The sequence below is a fragment of the Micropterus salmoides genome, unplaced genomic scaffold (genome assembly GCF_014851395.1).
Source record: "Micropterus salmoides isolate LMB-PRFRI ecotype aquatic unplaced genomic scaffold, ASM1485139v1 Ms_hic_scaffold_9, whole genome shotgun sequence".
Taxonomy (NCBI): Eukaryota; Metazoa; Chordata; class Actinopteri; order Centrarchiformes; family Centrarchidae; genus Micropterus; species Micropterus salmoides.
This window is the reverse complement of record NW_024044681.1, coordinates 33,803,604-33,823,357: the sequence shown is the minus strand read 5'-3', so window position 1 is coordinate 33,823,357 and position 19,754 is coordinate 33,803,604. Positions and strand designations below refer to the sequence as shown.

Below are 19,754 nucleotides of genomic sequence, written 5' to 3'. Positions count from 1 at the left end.
AGATGGTGTCTGCCTCCTGAACCCAAACTGGAACCTGGTTCCACAGGAGAGGAGCTTGATAGCTGAACGCTCTGGCTCCTAGTCTACTTTTGGACACTCTAGGAACCACAAGTAACCCTGCATTCTGGGAGCGCAGTGCTCTGGTAGGGTAGTAAGGTACTATGGTGCCTGACCATTAAGTGCTTTGTAGGTGATAAGAATGGTTTTAAATTCTATTCTGGATTTTACAGTAAGCCAGTGCAGAGAAGCTAAGACAGGAGAAATATGATCTCTTTTCCTGGTTCCTGTCAGAACACGTGCTGCAGCATTCTGAATCAGCTGAAGAGTCTTAATGGACTTTTTCAAGCAGCCTGATAACAAGGAATTGCAGTAATCCAGCCTAGAAGTAACAAATGCATGGACTAGTTTTTCTGCATCATTTTTAGACAGGATGTTCCTGATTTTTGCAATATTACGTAGGTGAAAAAAGGTGGTCCTTGAAATTTGCTTAATGTGAGAGTTAAAGGACATGTCCTGATCAAAGATAACTCCAAGATTCCTCACAGTGGTGCTGGAGGCCAGGGCGATGCCATCCAGGGAAACTATATCTTTAGATAATGGTCACGGAGGTGCCTGGGCTCCAGAACAATAACTTCAGTTTTATCTGAGTTTAAAATTAGAAAATTACAGGTCATCCAGGTTTTAACATCCTGAAGGCACATTTGAAGTTTAGCTAACTGATGAGTTTCATCTGGCTTGATTGATAGATATAACTGAGTATCATCTGCATAACAATGAAAGTTTATGGAGTGTTTCCTGAAAATATTGCCTATATAAGTAAATATATAAGTAAATATCAGCTGTAAATACAAGCATAGTTTGCAGAAAACTGTGAATGAATTTATTTAGTGGCCACCATTTATGTTTAATAGATATTGTATTTGTTATCAGATATAAGATCTAAAGACTACTGTTTCATATCCACCAAAAACCTACACCCAAATTATTCAACAGTTCTTTTGCATTTTACTTCAAATATAATGTTGTGCTATAATGTTGATTATATTAGCAAAACTGAACACTGCCAGGACCAAGTTGTGCTGTATGAACATTTAACATTGTCAATGAATTCATGCCAAAGTGATATTAAGAATTGGAACTCAAAAAAGACACTCATCTATGGACAATTTAAAACACATACAGGAGTGATCAAAGCGGATCCTTCTAAGAGAAGCATTTGCCATCAGTAGATAAACAGTGGGTTAAAAGCTTCAAAAGAACTTTGTTTACATGGTGTGTGGAACATCGGGCTGGTGTTGCAAACTGTTTGGGTCTGTGGCCCCACCTATTTATTTAAGCTATAGGGCAGGAAGCTGTGGTTTCCTGTCCTCTAAAACTGCCAATACATGCCTGTGTCTAGTTTTGGACAAGCACTGACCTTTGAGTTGTAGCTAATGTTTAACAATGTTTCTCCTGCAAAATACCGAAGCTATGTGGCCCAGTTTCGGTTTTGGAGACCTCTTTAACTAACGTTGTCAAAAAAGGCACAAATAAGACATTTATTTCAAAGTTATGATTTAAAGTCGGATCGTTTCTCGTGTCAGAAGGCAAAGTTTGTAAAGTTAAATTGTGTGTAAAAATGCTGATTTTGCCTCTTCAAACAAGCTAATGTGATGTAAGACATGGGAACGATTTTGCAGTCGGTCTGTTTGTATTGGCCCTATATGCCCTGTAGGCTATATAAACATCCCAAGAGGAGAACATACTTCTGCTCAGCAGTCTCCGCCGCCGTCGCCTCCCACCGCTGCTCTCTCCTCCTGTGCTTGAAAAAGAGGAGAAACCAGTCACGCCACTCCAGACCAGAAATGGCTGCCGACCGGACCAGGACGACGTTGGAGGAAAATGACGAAGTTCATTCATCAGATTTGGGGTGTACGATACCGAAGAGACATGCCCGGGTTACCGTCAAGTACAACAGGAAGGAGCTGCAGAAGCGACTGGACGTGGAGAAGTGGATCGACGAGAGCCTGGACCGGCTGTACTCTGGTCAGGTCGGTGGATATGTCTGAGAGCAAGCAGCCCAAAAAGAAACTGCTTTGGCTGGTCTGTTCTTGGAAAAAAAAAAAGAAAGTAAAAGGCCTACTGTATTTTATAATGAGACAACAGCCTTTAATGAGATTTTCAAAACAGATTTTAGCTTTTTTAAAGATATAGGCTACCTCCTTACAGTAAAACATGGTAACACGTTAATAATAATAATAAAAGTTCTTATATTTTAACCAGTCCTGAGACTGCAGGCCTCATATGCTGGTCTTCTGGGGAGAAGAGAGGTGCAGCAGCCTGCTTGTCCTTACAAGGCCAAGCATCCTGCAGATGTGAGGTCCATTGCTGTCCCCTTCTGAGAGATCTGTATCTGTCTTGGGGCTTTCTGCCTTACATGGGCAGTGTGGAACTGAGAGAAGGATGAATGATGGGAAAAAGGAAGAGGGGAAGGTTACAGAGGAAGGGAAGCGCTGTTGTAGGTCCCAGGAGGAGGTAAACACTGTGCATGCTGATGCAGCTGACAGGAGTGGATCTCTGCTGAGGACACTGAGAGAGGAGTGCAGGATTGTGTTATGAAAACCAAGTATGTTGACTATAATAAAATGGAATTCAAAGCATTACAATGATAAGGCAGCTCTGTAAAGCAGAAGGATCAAACATGCATGGTGTAGCTTTCACAGAGGGCTAATGCTGTATTCACATGAACCTTGTAGCGAAAACATTAATGATGTTTGATTTAAATGATAAAATAACATAGCTGCTCACACTCAAAATTCTGTGTCAAGGCCTAATTGCTCACAGTGCAGTGGTGTGGACGGGCAAGCGGGACTGTCCTTTCACTTAGCTGGTACAAAGGCTGTTTGTTCAAACAGAGCAAGCCACTGTTACAGCTTCACATCAACATTGTTACTGTTCAGCCCCAGAGCCTCAATGGTCATCTAATGATGGACATGCAGTGTGTGCAGGCTGAATTCAAAGTCTTCAGTTGCTCCTAAAACAGAACAGGCAGAAGTTTCAGGAGGCTGAACCAGACGAGTGTTCAAAGTGTGTGCGCTGACTCGTTAAGATTGTGTTTTTATTGTGTGGGTCTATGTGTTTACCGCAGGAAGGTGATATGCCAGAGGAGGTGAACATTGATGACTTAATTGACCTGCCTAATGACGTGGAGCGAGTAAAAAAGTTGCAGGTAACATGACCAGCGTGAGCACTTCAATCGTATTGTGTAAGAGGGTGCTGATAATGAAATAGGCATTTTCTAAATCATACGGCATTGTTTCAGGTTTAGTCGTAAATAACAGCAGCCATTTGACCTCATCGGGTGAGAGTTTCTGCACCAGGATGGATAGATTTTGTTCAAGGAGTCACTCAAATAGACATTTTTTTGAAAGAGTTGACATCATTGGACCGTATGCTTATGACTGAGTGATCATGACAAGAAGAGATGTTTAGGTGAAATTTATATAATATAATTTCAAATAAAGTACTATATGATTATGTGGCTGGTTTGTTACAATATAATCTCCTTTTTTAATAGGAGCTTCTTCGAAAGTGCAGGAACAACACAGAGGTATGTTTTAACTTTGAAATGACATTCACAATCCTCAGTTAGTCTTGATGATGCACACATTGCATATACAAATGTACAGTATACACACACACACACACACACACGCACACGCACACGCACACACACTGCCACATTCAGCCTCGTCCCATAGTCACTCCACATGCCTCAACAATGACTTTCTGTGCTCTCTTGCCTTGTTCTTTCCATTTTAAAGCTGAAACAATGAGTCTTTCTGGACTCAAATGTTGGCCCCGCTGTGGCCTCAGAGATGCAAATACAGGCAAAAGAGCTGGGAGGGTTGGTGGAGCTGATGCTTTTCTTACTGAGATTTAGTTTATTAGACTCTGATGTGGGCCGTGAATAAAGGGTCGGTTCACATTTTTTCAAGTCTGTTTTAAAACAGTACTTCCTCTAATCATTCCTCCTGTTTATTCTAAATTATTATATTAAAACAACATGCTTCCAATGGTAACGATTACAAAGCCCACAGTCAAAAGTAGATTCCAAAGTGTGTCTGAACGCTTCAGCAATCTGAGTTAGACAGATTAAGTGTGCATCTTCCAAAGTTAAAATCTTTTTAGAGAAGTGTTGAGCTGCAGTGGATGGACAGTAACACAAAAGGGAATTTCATACTAAAAAGAAGATACTCACATGATTTGTCTTAAAGTGCCAAAGCCTTATTTTAACATCAGATGGATTGAATTTTTGCTTAATGGTCAGTATGAAAAGGAGGATAACTACAGCAAGCAAACTGCGTCACATATACATAAATATGGGCATGTTTGTAAACTTGAGAAATTGCTTAACCTATCCTTTAAGAGCGGGTTGCTACTAAATAGGCTTCAAAGAAACCTACGTCATGTTGCCTAAAACTGAAGCGACTCAAACTAAAAAGAGGCCAGGGAGCTTGTTATCTAAGAAGCTGTCCACTTCTGTATATCTGTATAAATAGCCTAAAAATGGACAGGCACAGCCAAAACTAGGATTATCTTTTCTACTGCTGATCAATGTCTATAAAAGGTAAACAACACATGCATATAGTCAGTATTTAATAAATACTGGGGCTGGTTTGTCTGTCCACCTCTTACTGTTGACATAACACACCATAAGAAGCAGTAGAAGAGGTAAACCAGTGTGATGCTCGATAAGGTGTTATTGACACAAAACAGTAGACACAGAAAACAACACAAAACACACACAGGAGAGTTGTTGGTGGTTTAGGTCATCCTCCTCCTCTCCAACGCCTTTTTCCATCTATGGACATATACATACACAAAACCTTCAATAAAACAGGGTGGACTATTATTTGGCAGTAGTTTTGGTACTTCACTCGAAATTGCTGTTTGTTTAATGATAAGGGCTGTATGAATTTTGCCAAAAGCCTTTTACTATGACAGGGGTTTTTAAAGACAAGACTGACAAGAGAGGCTTATTGTCAGTGACCAGTGATTCAGATGTTTCCATATAAAGTATCTCTCTGTTGCAACACAATGTACAAATGACCACCTACATCCTCTGTAACAACAGTATGCTTTTCATTCATTATTTCAGCTCTTCTTTTATTTATAAACATGTGCGTCTTGTGCTTAATAGACAAAGTTCTGCATTCATGTATTACCCATAATATATGAAAAATATACTTTATGGATAGTATAGGTATATTATTACAGCTAAACATCTTTTGAAACATGTACCTTCCATTTCTTATGCTAGAGTGTGGTTGTCACAGTATTTAGTATTTTTATGAATGCCAATTGTATATTTCAGAGTGCTAAGTCAATGTAAACTGAGTTGAGAAGTAACAAAAAAAGAAGGCATCATTAGCCATGTCAGCTAAAAGTTAAAGGAAAAGTCAACATATTTAATGAAAAGATCAACATTTAAAAAAAAAAACTTTTGACAACTGTAAAATGCCTACTGGAACACTTTAACTGAATACCTACTCTGGGTGCTGTGCTCCTCCTCAGACCTTCATCAGAGAGCTGGTGACGAAACTGGAGGGAGTTCACAAGCAGGACGAGCTACAGAGCGAAGGCATCGAGCATCCGATCATCTGCCACAGCCACTACCGCCACGAACCCTACCACTTTAACAACCCACAACCACAAAACTTCCACCACGCCCGAGGCCAAAACCAGACCCTCTGACGACCCCTCCAACCAACATAGTTCTATTCGACTATGGAAGGCAAAGATCATGGGAGGAAATAGCCTAGCCTCAAAAAAAGGAAAATAGTTTGGGGAAATGCTCTTATTTGTTTTTTTTTTTTTGCCAAAAGTTAGATGAGAAGATCAATACCACTTTTAGATAATATCTGTACACTAAGGATGAAGCTATAGCTGAGGGGGCAATATGCCTAGCTTAACATAAAGGCTGGAAACACTGAACAACAACTAGTCTGGCTCTGTCTAAAGATAGAAAGCTCACTAATTGCTCACTAATCATATGTGTTTTATGGTGCTTTGTGACCCTAAGCCCTTTGTCACTTATGTCCATCAAAAGTGCAATTCAAACATTTCACTTAACACATTATATTTTCTACAGTCTTGGTTGTCTGGCAACCTCACAGTGATGACAAGACTCCAGGACACTCTTCATGGCCAGGAAATAATCAGGCATGTAGCCATAAACACGCATTACTTCAGTCTACGGATTGCAGATTTTTAAACTTTGGACAGATGCAGATTGGCAGTTCCCCTGCTTCCTGTCTTTATGCTAAACTAACAAGCTGCTGGCAACAGTCCAATATTTAACAGAAATATAAGAGTGGTATCAATCTTCTCATCTGCAAGACAACAAATAAGCACATTTCTTAAAATATCCAACTATTACTACTACATCCTTTAACCACTTTAATAACAGCTATTTGTACATATTTCATACACACAGTAACCCCAAAAGACCTTTAATTTGCAGCTCCAAAACAGATGACCCTTTCACTCGACTGGAAAGAATTGTCACTATCTAGCTCTCTCACTCTCTCCATGTACCTGTGTTTGGATGCAACAGTTTCTGGCCCTAACTGATGAAGTATCTGATGAAAGTAGACGGAGGAAAGTAGGATCAACAAAAAAACAATATACAGCTCTTCATTTTTAAGAAACATCCTGGTACGCATTGAACATCACACACACCGATCACCCAAGGGTGGATTTTGCATTAAAAACATCACTGTCAACTGTACACAGTTACAGCATGTTCCACCTTCCAGTGAACACATGCACATGTTAGCTGCACCTCTTTTTACGTAACGCTGGTAGATTAGATGCAAATATATCACTTATTTAACATTTCTTCAATTACGATGGTCATGAATGTTATTTATTGTCATGATTACAGGAAATGGAGATAGATCCAGCATAGCAGTATGATGTAACACTGGAAATAATCCTGTTGCATTGCTTACACCCTGAAGCTTTTTAATATTTCATTTATTCCTTTTGTTTCTGAGATGTATTGTTGCTACATTTTCAGTTTTGTCAGTACTTTTACAAAATGTATATTTTGCAAAGAGACACTAGTCCTTTGCAGGGATTGCTAATAAACGTGTATCTTTCACTGAGGGTGCATGTTTTATGTACTATGTTATGCTTTAGCATGTAATTAATAGGACACTGAAATCCCAGTGTTTTAGGTACACCTGTCAGTTAATGTCATCCAATAGCAATGGCTCAGACAGAAATCAGGTCTTTGTAGTTTCCAATGCTCACTTTTGTTTTCACTGAGCAGTGACAACTCTTTGGTCAGTCTTAAGAGTTATATTAAGCAGTTGATATGTTATGTTAATGACTATATTGACTATATGTCATATTGAAAGGTGTTTCTCAACTTTTTCTTGGATTTACTACTAGCGTAGGCTACAAGAATGCAGCGATTTACTAATTGCTGGGCTGTGCCTCTGGCTGTTGTGTTCATTCGTATATGTTCCATGCTTAAATGTGTGGCTGGTTGCTTAGGTATACCAGGCCTATTACAGATGTATTTGATGCAATTAGCTACTATGTGTTGATTTTTTTCAATCACAAATAAGCCATATATAATGATCAATAAGAACTGATTTTTCCATGCTGTAACATTGTTTACCATGTCTGCTGAAAAGGTAAATGAAAATACACCAAACATTTTCTAGCTATCTCGGTAGATTTCACAATATAAAGTAAAGCCTGTAGGATTGGGCTCCTAATAGCTAAAATACAATACGGTTTTCTTATTTTATGCTATGAAATTGGCAAAGACCTCGGAATTTGCATTTACCTCAAGACAAATGTGAGGGGCTGCTTTCAAGAGCCCCATTGGGCATAATGCAGGGGCAAAGTATCCGGATAAGCTGCTCTCATCATTAATTAGCAACACATCATCATTATCATGTTCTGTTTACATTTGCGTGAGCACCGTGTGTTGAGACTCGAGAGTAATTGTTGAGTTGGCCAATGAAATGGATCCTGAGAACGTGTGAGCACACACCATGACCTAGGCCTCACAATTTTTCACAATTTCAAAATTGTTCAAGTCTGTCAGGAGATCCCTTTCTAACATGCCTCCAGTCTAAGTGATGGGAGACAAAATCCACGTTACTATCCTTTAATGTGAACACTGGAAGAATCACTCTAACATGTCAGCATTTGACTGTATTCATGCTGAATCCATCATGTCATTAACATTTTCATGTTGTGCAGGAGTGGGTATTTAACAGACTTTCTATTTTTTTTTACCACTTTACCAACATACATTTCCAATATGGAAAGTGTACAGGTGCACTCCTGGGAACATTTATCCGTAGCACTCATTCTAAAGAGGAAATTACATTATTTTAATTTAGTCACACAGACCAAAAACGTTGCACTGAGTGCCTTGAAATAGGAAGGTGATAACAATATGTATGTGGATGGGATTAGTACACATAGTAACATGCAGGTTAGGAAGCATGGAGAAATGCAGGCAAACATACCTATAAAGTTCACGTACAACAGGTTTGGCTACGTTACATTAAGGGGTGGAGCTGAGAATGGAGGAATTTACAGAAGCCCAATGACTGAATGACACATCCAACACATGATGAGACAGACATGGAAGATGATTAATGAGTTAACTGAATAATCTGATGACCAGGTGAGTGGAACACTGCCTCTTGTCCTAAACCAGGCTGTACATTAGATGGCAGCAGGGAGCCACAGTGAATGTTTGGTAGATTTAACCATAAGGGATCTTACCTTGTTGACATGTTGCTTGGTTAAAATTGCACAACATAACTCTGAGCTATCTGCACACACACTGCTGTCATATATCCTTCAACTGTTTTATCTTACTGTTCTGTTCCTGGTTTGTCTCCAGTGACCTCAGATTTTTGCAGTAAAGCAAAGACAATATAGATGATCATTTTAGCTCAGGTCAGTCCACTTAAAGTCTTCCACTGAGGTGTATGAATGGAATTTGGACTCAAGGCAATACTGAACCATCCTCACAGTACATTTTGTACAGTCAGGGCCCAATACACACATGCATGCAAGCACAGACAGTCTGTGTAGAGCTCATAAAAAGACAGAACACTGCAGGGGAATTCTCTGTCCTACTCTATCCTCCTTCACTGTACAGTTAATGCAATTAGTGTATTTAGAAGGGTCCCCAGGGTGCGGGTGTGGGGGGTGGAGGGTCGGTGGCGTAGGAGTGCGAGAAAGGACAGGACGGGCCTTTCCTCAGGAAAACATATCACCTTCCACCACAATAGAGCCCGTCAGGAAACCACAAGCAGCCACATTGCTCTCTTGAGTCGCCGAGTACTTTCGGACACACTCTCACACTCATCAGTCCCACACACACATGCACACAGTCCACAACCTGGCAGCCCACACAGCCAGCACATTCCAGGATGACATTGTACTGAAACACTGCAAGGCAATCTCACCAGGTAAGTCTCATTCCCTGCATTCACAGATAGTGGTTGAGTTTTTATTCTGATGCTTTATTTTTCATTGGAGTCCAATGAGAGAACCGTTTTGTACATTCATGCTTGCTGTTACCCTGATGGTTACTGTTAAAATGATTATGTTTCCATAAATTGGTCTGTGCTAGCCATGTTGTGTTATTAATATAGGTTTGAAACTGTTGCTGAATTTGAAAAACTTGTTTATGTTTTTCATTAACTGATCTTGTAATTCAGGAAATCACACTTACTTATTTTTTTGTCATGTTATAGTGAGCAGACACATTTGAGGGAGAGTCTCACCATTCTGGTTTGACTGGTTTATAATGATGAAGACCTCTTGATGATGTCTGCTCTCTTCACATCACCTATTGTCGAGAAAATGTTTTGCCTTAGAGGGGTCTTAAATTCCTTTACAGTCATTTGCAATTTTTTTTGTCTGTCCTCCAGTCTTCTGAGATATCTGGTAAACAGTAAAAAGGAAGAACGAGTAATATTTTGGCATCTTAGTGACTACAAAATAAAGACATATGTAAATGTCTGTTTATTACTTAACCTTCTTTTTACCAGAAAGTATCTTGCAATACATTATCTCTCTAAAAAGAAATACCAAAATGGCCATCTACCTACCATATACACAAAAAAAGATGTTATGATGATATAAGACAGATTACCCAATTTAGCAGGAAGAAGAAAAATAAACTATGGATCCTGGACTTTACAGATTACGTACATCTCAATCAAGGAATATTTTGCCTAAATCTTACAGCAAAATATCCACATCATACTGTAAAAGAGATAGATGACATGAAACCGTCCCTTCAGTGAATATTTTGCTTTATATAATTCATCTGCCACTGTGTTGGCTTTTCAGGTCTAAAACGTTTGTTTCTAAATGGTATAATATTTATATAAGCTGTATGTCAACAAGTGTAGACGCAGTAATATTTTGAATACATATTTCCTATTTGCTTAGTGAAGTGCTTTGCGTAACCAACTGTGAAAGGATGTTTCTGAGGACAGTAATATAAAGTGTCTGATGGCTTATGCATCACCAGAAAAAGCACAACCTGAAGTCAGTAACTCTCCATTGGATCAATATTGCCATTCCTATGAGTTGTGTTTTACCCCAATTTTAAGTTACCATTAAGTACCAGATAGTGTTTGAGTAAACATTTAATTTATTCTGAGGTTGAGTGGATAATCAGATGCTCATATGACCTTTTTCTAACTGTTAGATTTTGACTAAATTTGACATTGTCCTTGTTTTGCAGTTTGATAAAATCTCAAGTGCAACCATGCCCATCCTGAAGAAGCTCCCAGGAAGGTCCAAGAGCTGCCACGAGTTCCCCAGAGTGAACGGGGAACTGATCCTTCCCCGGCTGGACTTGGACCTCAGGGACTTGAATGATCTCAATGATCTGAAGGAGCTGAACGACCTGAAGGATCTGAACAAGAATCTGAACCCCTTTGAGGATGTGGACCTGGATGAGGATGAGAGAAATGGAGGTGACATGGGCCTCATTATGGGGGAGGTGAGAGGTAATCTCCACCTCAGGTCCTCTCGTGATGGAGAAGAGGAAGAAAATGAAGTGAATGCAGAGAGGCACGGGGCAGGGAATCCTAAAGGGAAGCCTCTCAGGGGGACCCTGGAGCGGATCTGTGGAGTGTCACCCCTAAAAACCCTTGGAAAACTGGGGAAGGGGCTCCGCATATCGGGGCGCAATGTATGGGGGAACAACTCTCCCCACTATAGCCCTGGAGACTCAAACACTCTCCCACCAGAGAGGGAGAAAAGGAAAGGACTACGCAGGGGCTCTGAAGGAATTATGACCTTGCTCCGGTGAGGAGGGGTGGGGAGGAAGAAGAGTTCAAATTTTAGCTGTTTTGTGTTATTGAATTCAGCAGTTGTGGATAAAATTCTTGTGGAATGTACACAAAAACATCTGAGAATCTTCAAAAGTGTGATATATTTAATTAAGATGGTATTAAAACATTTAAAAGCTATGGTGTTGCAGAAAGCCTTTCTCAATGGCTCAGCTACAATCCATCTATCAATTGGAATAGATGGAGAAAGCATGCAATAAATATGGAACCAAAACTTCCCTACTTACAAAAGCACATTTTAAGGAATCAACAAGAGAATATGTACAAAAAAAACAAATAGCGTCAACTTAAATGAACTGAAATCAAAAGAAAAACTGTTATGTAAAAAATGGTGCCAAGCCCTTTTTGAACAGCTGTGTTCTTTCTCCCAGAGGAGACGCTGTTAGGGTTGCTGGTCAGTAATAGAATAGCATATAGTGTGCTTACTTCCTGAGGAGTTATGTAATATGCTATACCAACTTGTTGATCTACGGAAACCTCTTTTGTTTTACAGTGACATGTTGTGTACTTGCTGTGCTTACAGAATGGGTCTATTTTTAACTGAGGCAGTCATGCTTACAGCAGCACAGTTTAACAGATGACTGGATATGTGGCATTCCAAACATAGCTGCTATAAGGCCATACTGTCCAGTACAACACAAACCAACAGTCTCATGAATACAAGTCCTATTTACACGTTCATTTAGATGCAAATCATGAAGTCTGGTGGTTTATATTATTCAAAGTCCTTCTCGGAGGCCATCATTCACGTTCTTCCTTGCTCATGTGGATACTTTGCAGCTTTACAGGTCGACGTAAGGAGGAGCGCAGAGAAAGCCTGCCCTGCGGAAACCTGAGCATAGACAGTGAAGCGGAGGCTTCCAGGCGACCGTCCTTCCTCAGGATGGTCAGTCTGGGCAAGCTGAAGAGGGAATCCATGTCGGACAAGGCGTCCCAAGAGGCTGAGGAGGAAACAGTGGAGGAGGAGCCGGTGGTCAAAACCAGAGAGCCCCTCTCAGGTAACAATAAAGGAAAGATCAGGTGTAAAAAGTCCAGGTCCTGATCAAAAACCTGTTTACATATCAAGTCACCTAGAAGAATCTGTGTTTTGCGAGGTGTTTCCCTTACATTATATTAGATAACGTTTCTCTTCCTGCTCAAGCTTCAGCAGTACTTCCTCCCAATCCTAGACAAGTCACTGATGAGGCTGAGAGAACCCCAGATCCCAGAGTCACTGGGTTCAATCACCACCGGACTAAAATCAGGAAACGGCAGCACTTCCTCCTACCCCAGGTCCCTCTAGATAGATGTTTAACCAAGCTACTGTTCATAGACTCCACAGGGAACCTTGCAGAAGAGTGTGCAGAATGAGCAACAAATGACCCAGTTTGTCAGTCAGGCACATGCACAACTATGCACTGATTAACCAGAAAAAACAGACTTTCCCTATTGATTTGTCAATGTCCTCTGTTTTGTGACAGTTACAAATAAACATGGCCACACTTTCTCTTCTTGCTCCCCACAGTACTGGAGATTCTACAGTTGGTCAACCACAGGGACCTTCTCCTGGCTGATACACACATTCAGGAGCTGGAACGAGAGTGTGAGCTGCTGTCTCTCCTGCCAACTACGACTAGTCCCACCCTTACTCCTACCTTTTGTCCCAACACTCCTCCCGGCATGATCCCCTCATCATCCTCATCCTTAGACGACTCCCTCAGCTCCAATGCAACACTTGACTCAGGTCGGCGGAAGGCTAAGGACGTGGAGCTCTTATATGAAGCCCTGCAGAGGGAGATGTGGGACGTAGTGCGGGAGTCCCTCCGCCAGCCCAGTGCTGGTCCCAACCTTGGGCTGGTGGTGCTGGTAATCCAACAGGAGGAGCATGCTGATGCTGCCTGGGCCCTGAGAGAGGAAACCAAGCCAGAGCGAGAGGGCCCCCTGATCCAGCCGAGCCATCGTCCTAGGCGACTGAAGATGAAGTGGAGGCAGGCTGTGGCGGAGGCTGCAGACTGGAGCCTGCCACATCAGGTAGACACCCAGGCAGGACAGCTTGCCTCATACCTCGAGCGCCTGAGGAGTCGGATGATAGATGACCTGGATGCAGCAAGGAGAAATGCTGTATCCATTTACCCAGAGGAGTTTGCTGCCTTCCAGGTGTATGTGGAAAGTTACCATCGAGCTGTGGCCAAACGTCTTCGAACCATTACCAGCGGCCCACTGCAGATCACAGATGTATACTCACTACTGGACTGGTTCTACAACATCTACAACAGGTAGGTTATCTTAGACAGGGAACCTGGATGCTCCAATGCAATAATGATACGTCAAACTTGTGTTACAAACCTGAAAACCGAACTTCTTTAGTCATGATTTGTAATATTCTACCAGGGATGTCCTAGGAACGATTGGCACGACCACAGCCATCAGCTATGCTCCACTGGAACCAATTCTGTCCCAAGACACAGTGGACAGGCTGGAACAAGACTGCCTCAGTATTGTCAGGGTAAGAAATCTTATTTTGGCACGACTGGTCCTTAGAAAATCCGGTTAGTAGACACATTTTAATTTTACGCTGTGATTTTCAGGAGAAAGTGACAATAGAGTTGATTCAGATTCTGGATGAAGAGGAGAGGCGATGGGCCCAGACTCTGCACATAGAGGAGTATCAGTCCCACCTAGCTCGCTCAGTCATCCAGGTATATTACCACGTCGTTTTCACTGTAAAACAATTCCTGGACACAGATATTTTCCCTGATTTTAGTGATACAGCTGTCATATATCTCATGTCTTTCACAATTCCAGAGGCTGAAGGTGGACTTGGACAGATCTACATCTGTGAACCAGTTTCTAGGGGCCCGAGTGGCTCGCTGCAGTCTCATCGGACTGGCTAGCTTTCTCTACAAGTGAGTATATTCTGTCAGAAAGGCATATAATCAGGGAAACTTTTTGCAAAAAAAAAGTGATTTTAACCAAACAAGCAAGCCTAAGTGGTCTACAGGACAGATCAGGATTGTTCATGTATAAATTGTATTAGCATTCAGGAGGTTCTCATAAAACCTCTGTGTCCAGTTTCCAGAGGAAGGCAGAGATGTTTCATGAGACTCAGGCTGAATTTGGAGACAGAGGGGACGGATATGTTTCCAGGACCATAGCTCTGGTCAACTGCTGCCCTCCTCTCAGGTAGACAAGGGATTCATTATTCAACTCAACATTTTCATTTAAAAATGTTTTCTGAAAAGACTGCTGTCATTTCCTGAAGGTTCATCTTCATATCTCCTGTGTATCCTGTAGATCCTTGGTGGAGCGCTGCAGGCAGTGTGACCCACAGGGCAGTGAGGAATCAGCACAGAGAGCCAACTCCTCCCTGGACAGGATCATCAACCAGTCTGTGAGGGTGCTGACTGACAGACTGTTTGAACACATCAGGGTGAGTAAGTCACGAACAAGTCTCATCTCAGTCTTTAAAGCTCGCTTCCCTTCAGGTTCAAGGGAAGATTCATGCCAGGCCAGGATATATGATTCAGTTCATTTTTTATGGCCGTATGTGGTCAGGCTGGAGGAATTCATCACCTAAAAACATTTCTTCCTGTTTTTCCCAGTTCAAAAATGTAAAAAAAACTCACTGGGGGAAAAAACTACTCAACCATTATGTAGATGCAGTTAATTTGTTAAAACAAGTTGGAAAATACTGTACGTATACCTGAAAGCTGCCCCATTTCAAAATCCTTTTAAATGCGAAAGTTATCTATGTCTCAAGATCACATCCATTAAATATCCGCTTACTCCTCCTCATCTTCCTCCTATCCCATTCCCTCCTCCAACTCCTACTGTTCCTCTTCCTTCACCTCTTCCTCCTCTCCATACTGCTCCTCTTTCTCCTCCTCTCTGGTGTCCTCTACCTCTTCCTTCAGATTTTTCTGGATCCATTGTTCCAAAACTCAATGAACTGACTGGACCTTTAATCTATCTATTGAAGCTTCTGGTTGGTGTGTTATCAATTTTGACTGTTCGTGTTTCCACCTGGGTAGTTGTGTAATTGAGCTCGACCTGTGCTGACTTGAGTGAACAATACTGAATGTTAATGCTTTCTTAAATGAGCACATGGTTTAGGCAATGAGAAATGAAGGGATGTGTGTGTGGAGTTTAGGAAAATGGATGAGCCTTTTGTAAAATGGAGTTATGGTTTTGAAATTTTAGTTCAAAAGCAATTGAGAACAACTGCAAGTATGTAAAATATTAATCAGCAAAGTTAGTAGAGCAGTAATTTGTTTAAACAAAATTTACCTCTGAAATGTAGTGGAGTAGAAGTATTAAGTAACAAAATATGAAATACTCAAGGGCAGTAGAAGTATCTCAACAATGTACTTAAGTACAGAAAGTACAGAACTTGAGTAAATGAATTTTGTTTGTGTACTCTGTTAATCAGAACTCATTTGTTGTTCCAGCCTTTCTTTGACAAACTGATAAAGAGAAAATGGCTGAACAACACAGAGGCCTTTGAGGCCATTGAAGCCAGCATTAAACAACACTTCAAGAAGTTCAGAAGGATGGACTCTCCACCTTATCAGGTAACACTTATTTTATTTTATTTTTTATTGAGTGGTGTAAGCATGTGCTTAGAGGTTATTATATGTAACCATTTAGTGAATCATTTTATGAATGACTGACAGACGCTAGTGGGTGAGGTGCACCGGCGGGTCCTTGTGGAGTATGTTCGAGCCATTATGCGGGGACGGGTCATCTGCACATCTTCCAAGATGAGGAAGAGGATGGCTTTCCGCCTGCAAGATGAGGCCAAACAGCTCAAAGGACTCTTTAAGGATCTGGTAAGTCTGTACTTCACACAAAACATATACATGTTTCTTATTAAACCTGCAATTGACATACACTCTTTAGTGTGACGAAGAACAGTTAGGATCTCTAGACGGAGAATAAAATCCAAAGCATCCAAAACAGAACTAATAATTGCTTTTCAGGAGACCACGAGCATTATAAATAATTCCAAAATGCTGATCCTGAAAAACACCACCAATGCAGAGTGGTGGCTGTGAATGGAGCCTGACCTTCAAACTTCCTGGGTCAGGAATAATTCACAGTTAGACAGTGTTGATACAGAAGTGAGCTCTGAAAAATGGCTGCTGTCAGTGAGATGGAGATGGATGAACCGGGCTTACGTTAGCACTTGCCAGAGAGGGGAAGAGGGTGTAAAACAACTAGGCCTGACAGCGTAGCATTTGCCCTCTTTCTGTGTGCGAGTTCAAACAAGTGTCCGTCACCTCGGCTGACAACAGGAAGCCGCTGTGTTCAGAAGGAACTTCCTGTTCCTGTCAGCTGGCTGGCTTTGATGTGGCTCTGGGATGCCCTTGATGGCCTTTTTCACCGAGGAGCGGGATGAAGTGTCTGTGGAAACTGGGAACTTGGGGTGGGGGGCAGGGATGGGGTGGTTGAGCTTTTAATGGATTGTCGTTATTGTTAGTGAATGCCAAGCCAAAAGATTTCTGCTTTCTTTTCCTGAGTGTTTGAAGGAAAAACAGGACCTAGCAAAACAGAGGTGGAGTTTTGTTATTCACAAAGTAAATCACCTAGATGTTTGACCTCTGGCCTTTGGAGGTATAAATCTGTGTTTCCTCTGATGGATGATTGTTCACAGCTAGTCATGCCTCATATTAAAAACACACAAAAGAGAAGCCATTTGGATGAACATTGATAACAACTAATAAGTGCAATGAACTTTACATTTAATTGAACAATCTATCAAAGAAAGACCAATTTAGTAATGAATGTTCTGTTGTGTTATGGTAATGAATACTTGTTGCACGCTAATTAAATTGTTGCTACGCTCTTTGTCTTCTCTCTGCTTCAGGAATCAAGTTCATCCTGGTTGGACAGCATCATCTGCCACCTAGCTGACATCATTCTGCTGGAGGACACTCCTTCCATCCAGATGGAGGTTGCTGTCCTGGTGAAAGAGTTTCCAGATATACGGTGAGGGGTTTAACAAATTAACATTGCTGGAACGTTTCTGCTGCAACCAGGAAGCATGTATAAAAACAGATACTCTCTGTACTGTACCCCCGAAGGTCCTATATTCTTTTATGCTTACTGCCACACATTCACAGTGTTGTTTTTGGCACTTAGCCAAAGCAAGGAAAATGTAAGACTATGTGTTTTTTTGTTGATTTTTTTTGGTCACAATGGATCAAAACAAGGAAAAGGAGCACGGAAACATTTCTACATTAACTTTGCTATTTTTGGAGAGGAGCGCGGGTCTGTTTTGAGAATGGATGAGGCTGAAAGGCCTCAGGGGGGGAGTCCCAGCCACCGGGGCTGTTTGTAGACAGATTAAGACTCAGGTGATGGTTGGCAACCTATGACTGCATGTGACGCATGACCCTCGGCGGAGCAGACAGGAAGCTGCTGCCGAGTACTTCCTGTTCCTGCCGCTCTGCAGGAGACAGACTGGTGCCACACTTGGAATCAAAGAGGGAGAGGTGTGGAAGAGGAGCACAAAACATTGTAGTTCAGACCTGAAGACATGCTAACTCACTGCTTGACTCACCCCTTTTGTTTTACTGTATGGCATTCCCTGCTGGTATTTTAGGAGATCAAAGACTGGCAGCCTTCCTTGAGTTTTCTGGGTGCTTCATTTAACTGCAGCAGAGTTCATTCATATTTGACTGTGCCAACACATGAGCGTACACGTCAGCCCTTCCAAAACAGATCTTTCCTCCATATTCAAACATATATCTAAATGCAGACTGTTGACTTTTTGAGTCAACAAAAATGTACTTATGCTTTGTAGATAGGTCATAAGACATAAATAACAAAAAACTTTCGGGTCCCCAGCTCGTAAAAAAAATCCCCAATTACACTTGCTTTGTCTTTTTAGCTAGCATTTCATCTCTTATTTATAACAGTGAAGATTTAATAGATTATTGTAAAAACATATATATGCCTCCCTGCAGACTTGGAGGCTTATTAGAAAGCGAGAAATCCATGAGTATTACCAACATTTGCATTATTGGCAAATAGAAGGTATAAACACCAGTCAAAATGAATGTTTCACAGCCTGGCTAAACCAGGATTTAAAGATTTATTTGTCACATGCACAAGTAATATGTGTTATGTCATAAGTCATAGGACTAGTGTGAAAAATAAGAATTAGAAAAAAGAAATAAAGACAAGAAATGATAAATATATGTAAAAAAGTAAAATGTACATGTACAAACACAGGTTGTTGTTAATACTGACTTATAGCCAGTCTGTAAAGCATTAGCGATCGTTAATGAACCATTAATTTTGTTACAAATATAAAACCCTTGAGAAATATGGCTTTTTGACACCAAATTCTGTCCCTTCCCAGAAATAGATGCAATGACTCAGAGAGATGTTACTATTACTCAAAGTCATGACAGCTTTTGACAACACCAAACAGATCCAATTTCCATTAACACCCGTCTGCTCCCTTTCCTCCCTGTATCCTTCCGCCCCACAGGAAGAAGCATGTCTCCACCCTGCTGAACATACGAGGGATGATGCGGCAGGCGGAGCGCCAGGAGATCCTCAACATCGTCAAAGACTTTGAATGCAGCAATGCCCTCATGTGCAGGGACCACGCCCTCTTTTCTGACATCCCCATCACTTCAGAGGTGCACTGCATCAGCCTGGGTCTCCTCCGCCTCGCCATAACCCTCTCCAATTGGTTCTCAGAGCACCGCCCAAGGCGAAACCGCTGGACAAGTGCCAGAAATGCAACACCTCAACCTGCTGAGAGCCACAATATGGAAGACATAAATAAACTTCACAGAGAAGGCTAGCTGTGTGTGTTTGTGTTAGGAGAGCAGTCACAGACATACTGTGAAGATACTGATGAGATGTACATGCACCTTGACCAAAAACTGATTGTGCCAAATATTGCCACCAGCCACTTAGAGAAACTTGACCTCAGGTACTGCTCGTACTGTACATGCTCACTGACTTACTGACATTTCTCCATCTCCAGATGTGCATTTTGAATGGAACGTGAAACAGACTGTGTATCGTAATAGCTCACCACGATTTGAAGCATTTTTTACATTGATCTACAGAAGTAAACTTGTATCAAATATCCTCAAAAAAACTTCTTCAGTCTTTTTTTTAGTTTTTCTTCCCTGCCATCATTGCAGAAACAACTGCTAGCAGATGCCAAGCAAGATGATCTAGGATGTTTTGCTGATTAACATGTATTTACCCAAGCATATATACCCATTTTGTGGTCCACATGTGCGTGAGGATTTAATGTATGGAAATGTAAATGTGTTGAACTCTCACTGTGAATGAAATGGATCTGTTGCTGGATACGTAATAAAAACCCATTGATTGGGTAGACTAAATCAG

General features: G+C 41.3%; 2 protein-coding genes across 3 annotated transcripts; both read left to right on the top strand.

The window, feature by feature from the left end:
• The first annotated feature begins 1,475 nt into the window (after positions 1 to 1,475).
• On the top strand, positions 1,476 to 7,152 carry ppp1r14aa (protein phosphatase 1, regulatory (inhibitor) subunit 14Aa). 2 transcript variants are annotated; one of them, XM_038708252.1, is made up of 4 exons: positions 1,494 to 2,030; positions 3,128 to 3,208; positions 3,557 to 3,589; positions 5,557 to 7,152. In XM_038708252.1, exons 1-4 carry the CDS (start codon positions 1,662 to 1,664, stop codon positions 5,734 to 5,736), a joined length of 663 nt encoding a protein of 220 aa, XP_038564180.1. In that variant the 5' UTR covers positions 1,494 to 1,661; the 3' UTR covers positions 5,737 to 7,152. The 2 variants fall into 2 exon arrangements, with proteins under 2 accessions (XP_038564181.1, XP_038564180.1); XM_038708253.1 differs by lacking the exon at positions 3,128 to 3,208 and having other exon boundaries at positions 1,476 to 2,030.
• A 2,186-nt stretch (positions 7,153 to 9,338) lies between these two features.
• Positions 9,339 to 19,754, top strand: exoc3l2a (exocyst complex component 3-like 2a). Its single transcript, XM_038709112.1, has 13 exons — positions 9,339 to 9,494; positions 10,784 to 11,352; positions 12,177 to 12,394; positions 12,901 to 13,651; positions 13,767 to 13,881; positions 13,964 to 14,074; positions 14,181 to 14,281; positions 14,448 to 14,558; positions 14,670 to 14,805; positions 15,824 to 15,946; positions 16,049 to 16,204; positions 17,242 to 17,363; positions 18,874 to 19,754. The coding sequence occupies exons 2-13, from the start codon at positions 10,808 to 10,810 to the stop codon at positions 19,193 to 19,195; spliced, it is 2,811 nt and encodes a 936-aa protein (XP_038565040.1). The 5' UTR covers positions 9,339 to 9,494; positions 10,784 to 10,807; the 3' UTR covers positions 19,196 to 19,754.

What these genes read in the sequence shown, in the direction of transcription:
- ppp1r14aa (XM_038708252.1), top strand. Translation starts at nt 1,662, where the DNA reads ATGGGAACGATTTTGCAGTCGGTCTGTTTGTATTGGCCCTATATGCCC. An exon ending in AGCGAGTAAAAAAGTTGCAG is followed by an intron (nt 3,209 to 3,556) that starts GTAACATGACCA and finishes CTTTTTTAATAG; the next exon opens with GAGCTTCTTCGAAAGTGCAG. An exon ending in AGTGCAGGAACAACACAGAG is followed by an intron (nt 3,590 to 5,556) that starts GTATGTTTTAAC and finishes GCTCCTCCTCAG; the next exon opens with ACCTTCATCAGAGAGCTGGT.
- exoc3l2a (XM_038709112.1), top strand. Translation starts at nt 10,808, where the DNA reads ATGCCCATCCTGAAGAAGCTCCCAGGAAGGTCCAAGAGCTGCCACGAG. An exon ending in TTCTACAACATCTACAACAG is followed by an intron (nt 13,652 to 13,766) that starts GTAGGTTATCTT and finishes ATATTCTACCAG; the next exon opens with GGATGTCCTAGGAACGATTG. An exon ending in AACTGCTGCCCTCCTCTCAG is followed by an intron (nt 14,559 to 14,669) that starts GTAGACAAGGGA and finishes TGTATCCTGTAG; the next exon opens with ATCCTTGGTGGAGCGCTGCA.